This window comes from Teleopsis dalmanni, chromosome 1 (assembly GCF_002237135.1).
Source record: "Teleopsis dalmanni isolate 2A chromosome 1, ASM223713v2, whole genome shotgun sequence".
NCBI classification, from domain to species: Eukaryota; Metazoa; Arthropoda; class Insecta; order Diptera; family Diopsidae; genus Teleopsis; species Teleopsis dalmanni.
In genome coordinates, this window is record NC_051846.1 from 187922016 (window position 1) to 187936174 (window position 14159).

Genomic DNA, 14159 nt, shown 5'->3' on the forward strand with positions numbered 1-14159 from the left:
ATATAGGAAGAGGAAGAGAACAAGGATAGGACTATATATGGGGTACAGGATATTAGAATTAGTATTGCTGTTAGTAAAAGAGGATAATATAGTATTTGTTAAATTTTGCTTGTGAGAGAGTGTGTTAAGTTTAATAATTATTTTTAAAGTTTATTTAAAACTGTTAATATATAAAAGATTGTTAAGTGTGTGTTTGTCTTTTATTTTGTTGGTCGGTACTAGTATTTGCTTAACATATTTTTTTGCTTTTGTTGTCGCTTTATTAGTTATTTTACTTTGGCTATATATATATCATTTAATATCTTTTTAACCATTATTTTACCAAATTTGTACTTTTTTGTATAACCGCAATAGACCGTTAGTTGAACTAAAATAGATTTATACAGTTAGTATTATTTTCTAAAAGTTAATAACAAAAAATTTTTAAAGCAAACTAAATGGGGAATTCAAATGTAAAAAAAATATATAACCTACTTTTTATTTAAAATTAAAAATTTATATTTTACGAAAATTTTACTAAGTATATTTTGTTAAATATTTATCCCAAGCAGAAAAATCAGTTGTTTAAAAAGAACAAAATCAATGCATTTCGCTATTAATTAAATATTCTACATATATTTATTGCGGACGTATGAGATTTTTGAATAACTATTTAAAATTGAAAATAATATTTAATATATAATTATTGAAAAAGTAAAATAAAATAATGAAATCTTAAAAAAAATTACAAAAATCAGTTCTAGATATAAAGTAGAACTGAGTTTGAGATAAATAGAAAAAGCCTGAAATCAAAAAATAATTTGTTGCTAACGCAACTCATTAATGCAAATTTTTTGAGATATAAAGAATTGAATATCCAATTATAATAAACTAATAAGAAAAATTAAGAAGGAAAAATTAAAAATAAATTATATTATGAAATAAAAAAATATGTTGTATAGAAATATAATAAATTTTTTTTTAAGAGTAAAGAATTTTTTTAAATAATTAACTGAATTTTTTTGGGTCTGACCAATATATTTTTTATTTTTTGTTTTAACAAAGCTTAAAAAATTATTATATTTAATTTTCTGAATTTGAACTTATTCAGAAACTGTATCGAGTATTGACAAATCTCATTATTCACTGGTTTTATAAGATTTATATAATTGATGGATCAGAAGTGCTAGGCTTAAAAGTTTGAACTAGTCAAATTTAAAGCAAATAACCAGCGCTTTTATTTCATTATTTAGCACTATTTATTTATTAATAAGTTATGGGTGTAAAGATATTAGTTATTTAGAATAAAAGAGTATCGGTAAATGGCATACGAACATTTTTGAAGAGCATGTCTCATGAAACTTACTATCAAAAACACAAGGAGACGTCAGTGGAGAACGATGGTATAGTAGAGAAAAGTGTATTCTACTTGTGTGTGTCTTGCATAGTATAACGATGAAAGACTGAAAATGTTTGTGTCAGAAGTAAGGAGACTAAACGGAAAGGATCGTTTAGTAGACTATATTCGACAAACTTCCTTTTAATACAATAAAAATGGTGTATGCAGTCTCGTTAGGATGAATAGAATTAACTTAAGAAATGTGATCTGTACTTATTTATATTTTTATTGTAGATTATAAGGACGGGAATGCATCGATAAATTTACTTAAACTTTTGGCAATAAGTCAAATCCTTTAAAATATTGAAATAGTGGTACAATAATTTTGCTCCACGACATTATTCTATGACTATGACATTGGTTCAATAAAAACACAAGGTCACTTTTTCGATCAGCTATGATTAAAGCAAACACAATAATCATATTAGAAAATATTATCCACTGATAAGACACTTAGCAAAAGAAGTAAACGATTTTATTTTTCTGGAATTAAAGGCTTGAAGCAGTTAAGAAAGAGTTTTAAAACTCTTTCTTTATAGAGTCTCTCTTTGGAGCCCCCACTTCTGACTTCAATATTGAATATAAACTATTTGCAAATATACATTAAATGGTCCATTCGAAACAATACAAAGAATATTGACAATATTTTTAATATAAATATATTTAATTGAATCAGATTTGAAAAGGAATTTAAATAAATAACATTTAAATATATTGAAGTTAAAAGTGAAGTGAAGTCAAATTAAAAAGGAATAAAATGGAATCATTAGTTTTCAAACATTTTTTTTGGATTATACCATCATTGGTATAGTCCTTGGTACAGCACTGAGTTAACATGTAAGGCTTTACCGAATGTAGTATTTTCAAACGCGTCACGTAAGTGAAGTTAAGATACAACGCTAAGAAGTAGCTACTATTTTTTAATAAATTGATAGCATAAATACCAGGTATAAAAACTATTGTGCCTATAAGATATGGGTGTTGAGTCATAGCTAATATATAAATGATTAAAGTTTTACAAAACTGTAAGCAACTATGTTCCTATATCTGTACATATATATATATGTATATATAAAATTTATATAGGTACATTTTTGAAATTTAACCCATATTACCCGAGAGGGTAATTCCGAAACGCTCATATACCCTTCAACTTATTTTTTTTTGCGGTGAGGAGCTGAAATGCTTTATGCAGCGTAAAATTGACCGTCGTCGGAATGATGTGCCTGACTCTGTAAAATATTAATGTGTAGTATACGGACTAAAACAATATCTTTTCGGAGAGACTTATACTCCTTGAACCGTTATCATATTATTTCGGATTACTACTAACTAATGTCATGAAATTTTACACATAGTCTTTTGAAGGTTGGTACTTCATGAACGTCATATGGATTTGACAATGGCAGCGCTATCCGTGTGTCAGTTACACGACTTATTGACTGATGTATTATCATTGTACTATTAATATATTAAATATACATTACTATTTATATATTGTAAAGGTAAATATATAATGGTAAGTATGGTTCTCTCATACAGTTGGGGTTTAAAATAGAAAGATTTGACCACACCGCATATAAACGCAACGAAATAGTTTCAAATAAAACTAAAAATTTCAAAAAACATCACAAATAATAAATAAAGAAATGTTCCAAACTAAAGAAATAATAATTTTAAATGAAAAATAAATAAATTTTCTGTATGATTTTTCACACCTCTGATATGATACCTAAGAACTTCCTTTTCCTTAACATTTTCAAGTGTGCAATAAATATTTTCGTCAAGCATTTTGGTTTGGTATTTTGTGTGGAGATATGGTGATACAAAATTTCTGTAAATTTCTTCTGTTCAAAACTAATAAATTTGAATAATTAACAAAAAATTAAATGTAATTCAAAAAAAAAAAAGTTTTGTTCTGCTTGGGTAGTAAAAGTATGCATGCAATTAAAAAAAATTTCTAAAACATTAAAAAAGTCTTCAAATTAAGTACATATAAATATTTATATTACTTGTATATGTATTTATATATATAAATATATTAAAAACACTTAAAATTATTTAGCTTTAGAGTACATCAATTAAATCACAACAATCTCAAAGTTTTTACAAAAATTTTACACATAATACTTTTTTTTTTTGGATTATATTTTGGCAATAATTACAACAACTTTAATAATTTTAAAGTTCTCAAGAAGTAGTAAAATAACACATCGGTTTCTTGACCCATTGAAAAGTAAAAACACAACATTTAAACAACAACAATGACAAGATATTAACAAAATACAAGAAAAATGTACAGCTTCAAAATGTTTCAGTCTTTTCAGATAAAATAATATTAAACTATATAAATTATATAAAAACAAAATACTATATAATATATGTATTATATAAAAAAAGTAGTATCAAAATTAAATGTGGTTTAAAACGAGCTTTGAGTACGCATAGTGGAAGTATTTAGTAGGAGTACGAGTTGTAAGAGAAGTATATAGTAGACACAGCTAGCTTTGTACAGGGTAAGTACTTCACAATATTCAAATATTTTTGTACATTGAAAAAAGTTTGCATATTGAAATTTTATTTAATATTATTTAAATATTTTTTAAAATATGATATTTTGTAGTTTAATTATTTATATATGTATCATTGTTGTTGTTTATACCTCATATCACCATATCCCACAGTAGTCATGGTAACCACTGCCCACCAAAATGCATCTGGTATTGACTTGAAGAAAGACATTTTGGAACCAGCGTCCGCAAAATATACCGCCGATGAGAACAGTACCACGCCTGTTTTTATAATTTTTTTTTATTATTAATCAGAGTTTCAAGTATTATTAACTTAAATGCGGTTTTATATTGTATATTCAAAGGATTAAATCATATATACTGCGTTGTCTTGTTTCTCATATCGAAAAGTAAATATAAAATATGTGTCATTAGTTGTAATTAGTACCAAATAATATAATTTTTAAATAATAATTATTGTAATAATATTGATTTGTAAAATTAAATAAAAGTAAATAAAATTTTAAATTTATTTAAAAATGTTTATACTTAATATATCTGCTTGGGATAATTATTTAAATTAATTATTTAATGGTTTAAAAAAAAGTTAGGAAAGCGATTGTGAAATTAGAAACTTATTATATGTACTATATAATATATATAAAAATATATATAAATATGTTATATATAAATTTATTAAATATGATTTGTATGCATATTTACAGATATATAAGAGATGTATTTATTTATTTGTATAGTTATTTCTTTAATAAAATTGAATAAAAAGCACATCATGAAATATTCTGTGAAGAGATAAGACTTTTTATATAAATTAGACCCATAATATATAATTTAATAGTATATTAAAATATTATAAATTAATAATTAATAATTTATATATATAATTTAGAGAATTCATATTAGGTATTCTGTTGCAGTAGAGATATTGACAGGACATTTTCCATAAGTATGGGTTTTGAGAAGAAGTTTCTATTGCATATATTCGGCTCACCAAAATCTTCAGAAATGATCTCAGTAATCGTTTCCATAAATTGTTTGTTTACATTTTACATATAAAACATATGACAAATATTTCAAAGTTTGGTAATTTCGTTTATACGGAATTTATTTTTAAGGGTTGCATTCGACAATTTTGATCTAAATTTCCTTACTTTTTTTAAGTAAGTTAAAAAGCACAGAAGCTCTGTAGAAACATTCAATTAAATAAGTTGATTGATTTATAATGAGCTCATTTATATGCAATCTCTTTGTGTGGTAAATTATACTCATTAGCGGCATTAATGAGGAAAACATTTGAAGGTAAAGAGAGACACTAAGGCAAGTGGAAATATGGTATGAACAATATAAGGAACTCATCAGAAATACTATTACAAATGTAGATTTTTTAATTCTAAATAAGGTTGAACTTTTAAGTGATTACTATAAGAGATTATTTACTATATGAAGATTATAATCAAGACGAAACCAGTGGGATTATGAAGAGGTAAGAAGAATTATTTACTTAGTTCTCTCTCTCTAAAAGTGGTTAATCTATATATATTTTTGAGAAACATGCCAACGACAAGTAAAGTACCACATGAAGCTGAAATAGCATTAAGTAAGAAAGATGTTTGAAACTATGAAAATCATCTATGTTGAGAATATTAAAAGAGATAAAAGTCAATGAGATTTGATTATAAAATTAAATAATTTTACAAATTTATTTAGCGACTTTAATAGTGATAGATACCATATTAAAGGACCCCGTATCGCTGACGATCAACTGCAGTTTAAAATTCTCCTGGCAGTTTTATAGTTTGCTACAAAAGCAAAAAAAACCAGGCTTCTTTAGAAACAGAGACATTATATGGACTATAAGCACAACAAAAATTATTTTAGTTGGACTAATATCTATTAAAACCGTAATACTGGACCTGCTTCCATACAGTAGATAAAATGTGATTAAAGTTCTTTTGTTATTGTGTTTAAGAAGATAGGCTCTTCCAAGGTAGATTTTAAGAGGAGCAAAAGATTGCTTTAGATTTACACATTAAGGCGACAATACTCGATGGGTTTCTTTGTCATCATAAATTGCTTAGAAGTCTCAAGTAAGACTTCTGGCATCTGATTACATATTAGAATAAACTTTGATTTTAATTTAGTCATGATATAAGTAGAGTGGAACAAAAGATATATAATAGATGATTGGGAAATTAGCTTCATAAGAAGCTGAACAATTTTTCAGAGTTAGAATTTTAAGAATTAGAATTTTAGAATTTTCACTTTAGTTTGTTAGTTTGTTTCCGCAGTGTATAATTTTTATTTAAAAAAAGAAAAAAATTTTATTGTGGTAATTGCCTTATAAAAACATTTTATCTAAAATTTTTCAGTTTTTCTATGTGATTTTTATTCTAGCATTTTTTATGATGTTTCATTTATGCATTACCAAAACACTTAAAAGTCACTTAACTTTGTTAAAGTGACTTAAGAGTGCCACTTAAGTGTTAGTTAACAAATAGATTCATAAATTTCACAATCACTTTTTTTTAAAGGTTTAGGATTTTTACTTTAAGAATAAAGTACTTTAATAAAACTGTTTGATATAAAAAATTATTAAAAAATTAGCACGAGGTATACAGTTAAAAATCCAACTACTTAAAAAATAAATAAATAAGAACTACTTAAAAAATTAATAAATGAGATAATAAAATAAAACAAAAAAATATGATAAAATTTTATTAAAAAAATTCTAGCCATTACTTAAGATTTTCCGAAAAAAATTCAAAATTTAAATAAATCAGTGCATATAAAAAATTGTTAAAATTATATATAAAGGATTTATTGGACAGGAGTTTATTTAATATTTATATATATATAAATAAAAGTGCAAATTATATAAAATATATTTTATTCTAATTATAATATATTCAAATGTATATGTATATAATTGTATTATTTATTTTAATACTAATTTTATTAGGTAATATATATTTTTGATATATTTTTTTTAATTTATACTGAACCTTCTGCACTTCAACAAGCGCAATTTTTTTTTTTTTGTTTGGTAACGTTTATTTAAGCTGAAAACTTTTAAATATATTTTAAGTATTATTAAACTAATTTAATACATCATACTTGGTTAAAAACAAATATTTTAGTAAATTCATTAGTTACGAAACACAGCTAAATCTACAGCAAGGCAAATCAAACTATACTAACGAATACGATAATTATTAGAGTTAGTTAAACAAAAGTAACTTAAAAATAGTAGTTAATATCGATAGAGCTAAATTAAGTAGTTAATAGAAGTAGTAAGAGTAATATGATATAATATATTGTAGTATAAAGAGTATTAGTATTTAGTGAACTTGAAAGAAAAATATTATATTAGTACGCTTTAGTTAGTTTAATGAGGCTACACTAAGCTAATTTTAGTACAACTAGTGCAAATTAATTATTTAAGTAATTAGTAGGAATATTTATTGTATATAAACGATTATGTATTTTATTTAAAAGTTTACTGTATTAGCAATGAAAATAAATACGTTTACGACAAAAATAATTACGACGTTAATGGCGATTACGTTTACGATAATAACAACGTTAATGATTACGTTTAAATTTAAAGGTTTTGTTTTTTAAAAAAATAAAATCCATTTTAACAACAATTTAACTAAGCAACCACAATAACTGGGCTTATATACAAACACATATATTTGCAAATTAACAATATATATATGCAAAAACAAGCAGAGAAGTCCAATTTTAAGCATTTAAATTGATGACGAAGTCCTGATTTAGATTCTCAAAGGCGTTACGAAAATTCCTAAAGTAGTAGTAATAATTACAAAGGATTTATTTAGATAGTAATTGAAATAAAATAAAATAGTATTTATTGTACAGAAATGGAAATACAGAGGCAAAAAATGCATTGGTAGATTTTCAATAGTTTTTGAGAAGAATTGTACTCAGTTTAGAAGGTTAGTGCGCTTATAGACAAAAAAAAAAAGAAAATATTAACGAAGTTTTATTTACATTAAGCCAAAGCTAAATTATAATTCAAATAGTTTTATATAGAATATAATAGATATATAAGGAACACTCAGTTATTTTCGCAACGCGCCTAGCAAATCTAAAGACAACAATCGCAATTCTAAATTTGGCTTAAAATTGCAAATGACTGCATTGTGATAAATTTATTATTTACTCTGTCGAAGTATATCAGGAGCAATAGACTAAAATTCGAGTAGATTTTACTTTTTTTTGTATTTAAATAAATTCATTTTAGGAACATTAGCTAAATGACACCTATATAAATACATTTTAAAACTAATTTGTACTAAATTGTGGTATATATGCGCCTAAAACTATGTTTTTATTTATTTACCTAATTTATTATGCATTTTAGCGTACGTTTACACACATAAAACCTACAAAATTTTTACAAAGAAACATATATATATAATTTCTTTGATTCAGTATATTTTAAAAGTTACAGTCTTTACTTTTCGACCTATAAACTAATTTACTTTAAAGGTACAGTACAAACAATAATTTAAATTTGTTTTATTATTTTAAAGTTGTTTTCTCTTTTAAAAAGCAAAAATATTTAAATTTAAAAGCTAACATAGTTTAGGAGAGGATAACACATAATATACTTAGGGCGGGGTAGGTAAAATAATTATTCAAAAGTGCAAATTTTAATACTCTTTTCACTTTTCTTTTTTTTTTTCTTTTGAAATATATTACTTATTTTTTTATTTTTGTTTTTTTTTTTGCTGCATATATATGCACTTTCTTATCTATTAATATATTAAATACATATATTATATATATGGTATATATGAAAAGTAAACAAAAGAAGCATAATTTTCATACTGCAATATTATAAAAATAATTTTGTTTTTTAAATAATTTTAAAATAATATTTAGCATACTTTTAATTTTAGCAAAGTACAAAAAAAGTATTTTCACCAAAAATCTCTGGTGCAAAAAAAATAATTATTTTCTCTTTTGATTTATTTAAGCAAAAAGTCGACGTGGCTTCAGTGCTTTTTGCAGTTTTATGGTCCGAGCTGTGATTTATAAGCCCCACATTTGCGACACAAGCGCTGCGCCTCTGCAGTATTTTCATTTACCAAGCAGGGCATTAGATATGTACTTTTATATATTTTTAAAATATTTTATTTTGTTCAATTTAAAATAATTTATTTTTCTTGTAAATTTCAAGCCAATTTTTATGTATTTTAATTATTGTTATTTAGCATTTTTTCTACTTTTTTTGAAGTGTTTGTGTGCGTGTAAGACTGTTGTTAGTTTTTTAATTGTAAAAATCTATTGTTTTGTTATTTATATATATATAGAACGGAATTGTATATATATATATATATACATATTTAATATATATGCGTGTCTAACTTGTTTTTGGGTTTTAAGTGATTTAAGTAGTATTAGAGTATCACATATTTTATTATTTGTTGTTTGTATTTGTTGTGGTCTTTTGACTGAAACTTACCTATAAATAAGAAAAATATAAGTAAACCTAATTCCCGCATTGAGGCTTTCAGAGTTCGTCCTAAAATTTGTAAACCCTTCGAATGCCTAGATAACTTAAATATTCGAAATACTCGAACTAATCGTATCACTCGTAATATTGCCAAGGACATAGCCTGATTCGATGACTTGTCCTAAAAATTACAATTTATGGTATTTTTTCATTTACACAATAATAACATTAAAGTAAACCAAAAATTTTCTTGTTACATTAAAACATAAAAAAACATTAAACAAAAAAGTTTATAAAAAAAGTTAGAAAACAATAAATAGTATTTAAAAAACGAGCAAAAAAATTATTTATATATATATATATATATATAGGTATATTTATATATAGTTATATATGTATATTATTAATATATGTATGTGAATTTAGTTAACAATATAAATATATATTTTAATTTTATTTTTTTTTTAATTTTAATTATTTTTTATTTAAAATAAAATTATTGGCAACATTTATATGTAGACATTGCATTGGTAAACAAGATGAACATACCTGTGGACTAACTGGCGCTTTTGGAAGATTTAACGTATCCTCCTCTTCGGCAACAACAGTCGCCAATGTTATAAAGTACGGAATGATGGCGATTATGTCGATAACATTCATGACATCCCTGCAGAAATTTAACTTATTCGGACATGCGAGGAACCTTTTTTTGTTGTAATGAAGAATAAAAATTAATATTAAAGAATAAATTATTTTTTTTTACTTATTTTTCATATAACTAAAGAAAAAAATTATTCTTAAATTATGTTTTATATATTTAAGTTAAAAATATTATATAATTTAATATTATTATAAAAAATAAATAAAATTTATATACACAAAAACTTTTTTCCTGAGTTCTTTCGTATAATTAAGGTTTAAGTATTATTTAATTTAATAATGTTAATAAAATAAATAAAATTTATTTCCACAAACATTTTTTTCTTAACTTATATTTGATATAATTATAAGATTAACATTTATTATAATGATTTTTTTATGATTACAAATGGGAGTTGAACTGTAAACTGTAAACTGAAAACAACGATATCTTGGCCAGAGCAAAAGGAAAAACCATTCAATTCGAAAAAATAGTATGGCTTAGGGGTATACTATAGAGAGAGTAGTATGGAGCAATAATTTTAGGATCACGTCAAAGCTGAATGTTAGACAAACAAAAGTGCTTTACTTACTGTTTTACTTTATGACAGTGTATAATTGAATCTATTACTTATTTTGTTGACTAGAAAACATATTTTAATACTTCACTAATTAAATAAAAAGTTAAATATTTTAAAATAATACCAGTTTACAGTTTCACAACAAGAGAGCTTGATTGGGATATCGATCGTTTTAATTACAATTAACTATTTACTTTATATAAAAATCATTTTTAATGAATTAACTTTTATTTAACAGTATAAATTTGACTTTATAGAATTTGTATATTAAACAGTATAAAAGGAGCTATAATAGAGCACTTTAATATAGTCACATATGTTATATTAAGTTCCTATATTGAAAGAAATAAAAATAAACTTATACCGTAAAACTTTTATTTAAAGAAGCTGGACAAAGGCCTTATAAAAGTTCGCTACTCTTCTACTATAAAAAAAAATTTATTAGAATGTATACAGATTTTTGTTGAGAAGTTCAAACAAATTAAAAAAATAATATGAATATATTATATAATACATAACATATAATATATAATTAATATTTAATATTTCAATAATTTTTAAATCATTTTTAATTATTATTTATGTATTATATTCTTTTTCATAAAGTCTTGTATTATATGTTATTAATATTTTATAATTATCTTAAATTATTAATAGCTTACCTGACAGTGAGTTCAAATGTAAACCAAATAATACATAACGTTTCTATAAGGAAGAAAGGATCTGTAATATCAGGCACCTCATCTTCCTCGATTTTTGTGCCATTTGTTGTTGTATTGAACACCTTGAAATTTTAATAATAAAAAGAAACAAAATTTTAAATATTTTTCTGTATACATAATTATTAATTATAAAAATAATTTGATATTTTTGATTTCAATACAATTTTTATAAAATTAACGTTTTAAAAGAAGTTCCTTAAAAAGGATTTCCCGATAGATGAAATACCCAAAAGCTCATGACCACTTTTTATTAAGGAAACGGCTAAAAAACTAAGTAACGATGTTAAAATAACGATAAATCCTATCATATAGAATTAAATTAAATACTATCACCGAATTATACCATTTAAGACACACCAGATTTTATAATTGCTTTGATTTCTACCGCTATTATAATAACTAATCTATTTATTATACTGATATAATAAACGAAATATCACAATCTATATTAAATGCTATTACTTGTAGTCAGAATAGATAAATTAGAAAATCTAGGAATCTTCATGCGTGTCTTATCTAAAGCAATTTATAAAATTATTATATTAATAGAAAGAGTTTCAGAAGAAGAGTCGAAAAAAGTTAGAAGTACATCACATCGAATGGTGTAGAAGAAGTAAGTAGCGCAAAGATCAGTCGGAGTGTTAACCACATTCGATACAGAAAAATAGATAATACGGTGGAAAAGTAGAAACATTTAAAAAGTAGTTTTGTATGAGACAGAATATTACCAGCTATTGGTGCATAAGTAGAGTCATTTAAGAGACAATTTTGCAAATAAATTAATAAATTAGTTCAGGTAAAAACATTTTATTGATAAAAAACCATTAAAGTGCGTTTAAAAATTGTTTTAGTAGTTTTAGCATAAAATTGTTGACTATCAAAAATCGTATCAAATTAATAGAAATCAGAAGTTGTTCCTATATCTTGAAAAGCTGAATACCATGAAGACTTATAATATTTGAAATGTATTTTGTTAACTAATCCATATTGTACACAATTTCTTTCTTCATATATTACATGGTATTAATCTAACTCTATGACTAAGACTCAGTTAAGATAACTAGGTTTAGCAAAATACACTACCTAACTCGCCGTACCTTGTATTGTCCATATAATAATTATAAAAAGTTTAACGTTTTTTTAATGTTTAAAATAGATTAGCAAAATTTTTAGATGCTTTTATTGGAATCTGATTATTTAGTTCACAGAAGATATACTCTGCACTAAAAAAAGCAATCTTGATAATATATATATATACGTAGTGATACCTACAGCTGTACGTTTTTCCGACAAAAAAAAACACACATCTTAGTAGTGGGACACATACTTCTTATAGTGGAAAGAACAAAATTAAGGTAAGAAATTGGACGAAGGGTAAGAAAAATATGACACAGATAATTAAAAAAAATAGATACTCCATGAAGTAGTGTAAAAACGGTCTTAGAGAAATAAGATTCAACGAAAACGTGGTCGCTGTTTAATTCATATACAACATACGAGATTGAATTAGATTAGGTTGGAGTGGTGATTTTGTGCCCAAACACACTTGATCTCATATAATGGACTATTGTAGTAGCACAGGATTAGCTTTTGTATATGTGCAGAATGGATGTCAGTTTACGAGCAACGCAGAAGGCACGACTCTCTCAATAGGTAATGTTAGGTTCAAGTAGTGACCTTTTTGCTAAAGCTCACTTAGGATCACATAATAGCCCATTGTAGTATCACAGGATTAGCGTTTGCACATGCACAGAGTGGATGTCAGCGTATAAGCAAATCAAAAAACTACTTCCCCATTAGGTAAAGTTAAGGCAACCTGATATTTCTATAAACTTGGATAAATCACTCATTTTATAGGATGACAACTCGGTGATCACACAATTCTGGTGAATGTGCTTTGAGTCTTGAATAAAGTATTTTATCTTCCACTCAAAAATAAAGTATTATTATATGCAAACTTTTCAATATAAATAAAAAATATTTTATATATAACAATATATATATAATATATATATTGACAAATTAAGATTAAATGATATGCTTACCTTGTAATGCTTAAATTCGGGTAATGTTTCTAGACAAAATATAACAATTGATAGCAGAATAACAAATACACTAATTATGGCTACGACTCTGGCGGCTTGCGAACTTTCTGGATACTCAAACAGTAACCAGACTTTTCTTTGATTTTCATTTTCCGGTAAGGGTCTTTCTTCTTCTTTAATAAAGCCTTCATCCTCTCTGTTTAGTTGGATTGAAATAAGAATTAAGTACAAAATGCATTAATTGATATATCAAAAAATTAATTTTATAAAATTAAAACTACAGTTCAGCATAAGCTAAACAAAATCCAAAAAAAAATTATTAATTATACTGAACTGTGGTTTTGAGTAGAAAAATTCTAATTACTTAAAACAAAAGATTATAACAAAAAGAATAATACAATATATAATAATTATTTTTTTTTAAACATTATCACAAATTCAACTTCACAACTTTCAAGTTAATAAGTTTTATTTATCAAAAAATATCAAAAGCATAGTTTAAAGCAAATTTTGTTCGTTCTTTTACAAGAGTTAAGCCAATCACTTGATCACCCACACTGAGATGATCAGAACTAAGCAAATCATAACTAATAGATATCAACATTTCTAAATACTTTGCAACAAAATAATTGACATTCCACTACGCATAAACTGTGTCTGGTTTTGTATCTGGTTTATTTGGTACAAATTATGAGATTGTGTGTTGTGTTGAGTTTCTTTGTTCCAGTGATTGCACTTCTAGAGATCTCTCTTCAGTTGCTCCATGTAAAGCGAAACG

General features: G+C 24.6%; 1 protein-coding gene across 3 annotated transcripts in view; it reads right to left on the reverse strand.

The window, feature by feature from the left end:
- Window positions 1-14159, reverse strand: part of LOC119670810 (potassium voltage-gated channel protein Shaker-like) — a 536527-nt gene that overhangs the window by 30419 nt on the left and 491949 nt on the right. For all 3 annotated transcript variants that reach the window (XM_038081230.1, XM_038081229.1, XM_038081228.1), the window contains exons 5-8: window positions 13382-13577; window positions 11277-11398; window positions 9944-10097; window positions 9404-9575 (exon numbers count right to left, since the gene is read on the reverse strand). In XM_038081230.1, coding sequence (XP_037937158.1) covers window positions 9404-9575; window positions 9944-10097; window positions 11277-11398; window positions 13382-13577 — 644 coding nt within the window. The remainder of the gene's footprint in view (window positions 1-9403; window positions 9576-9943; window positions 10098-11276; window positions 11399-13381; window positions 13578-14159) is intronic.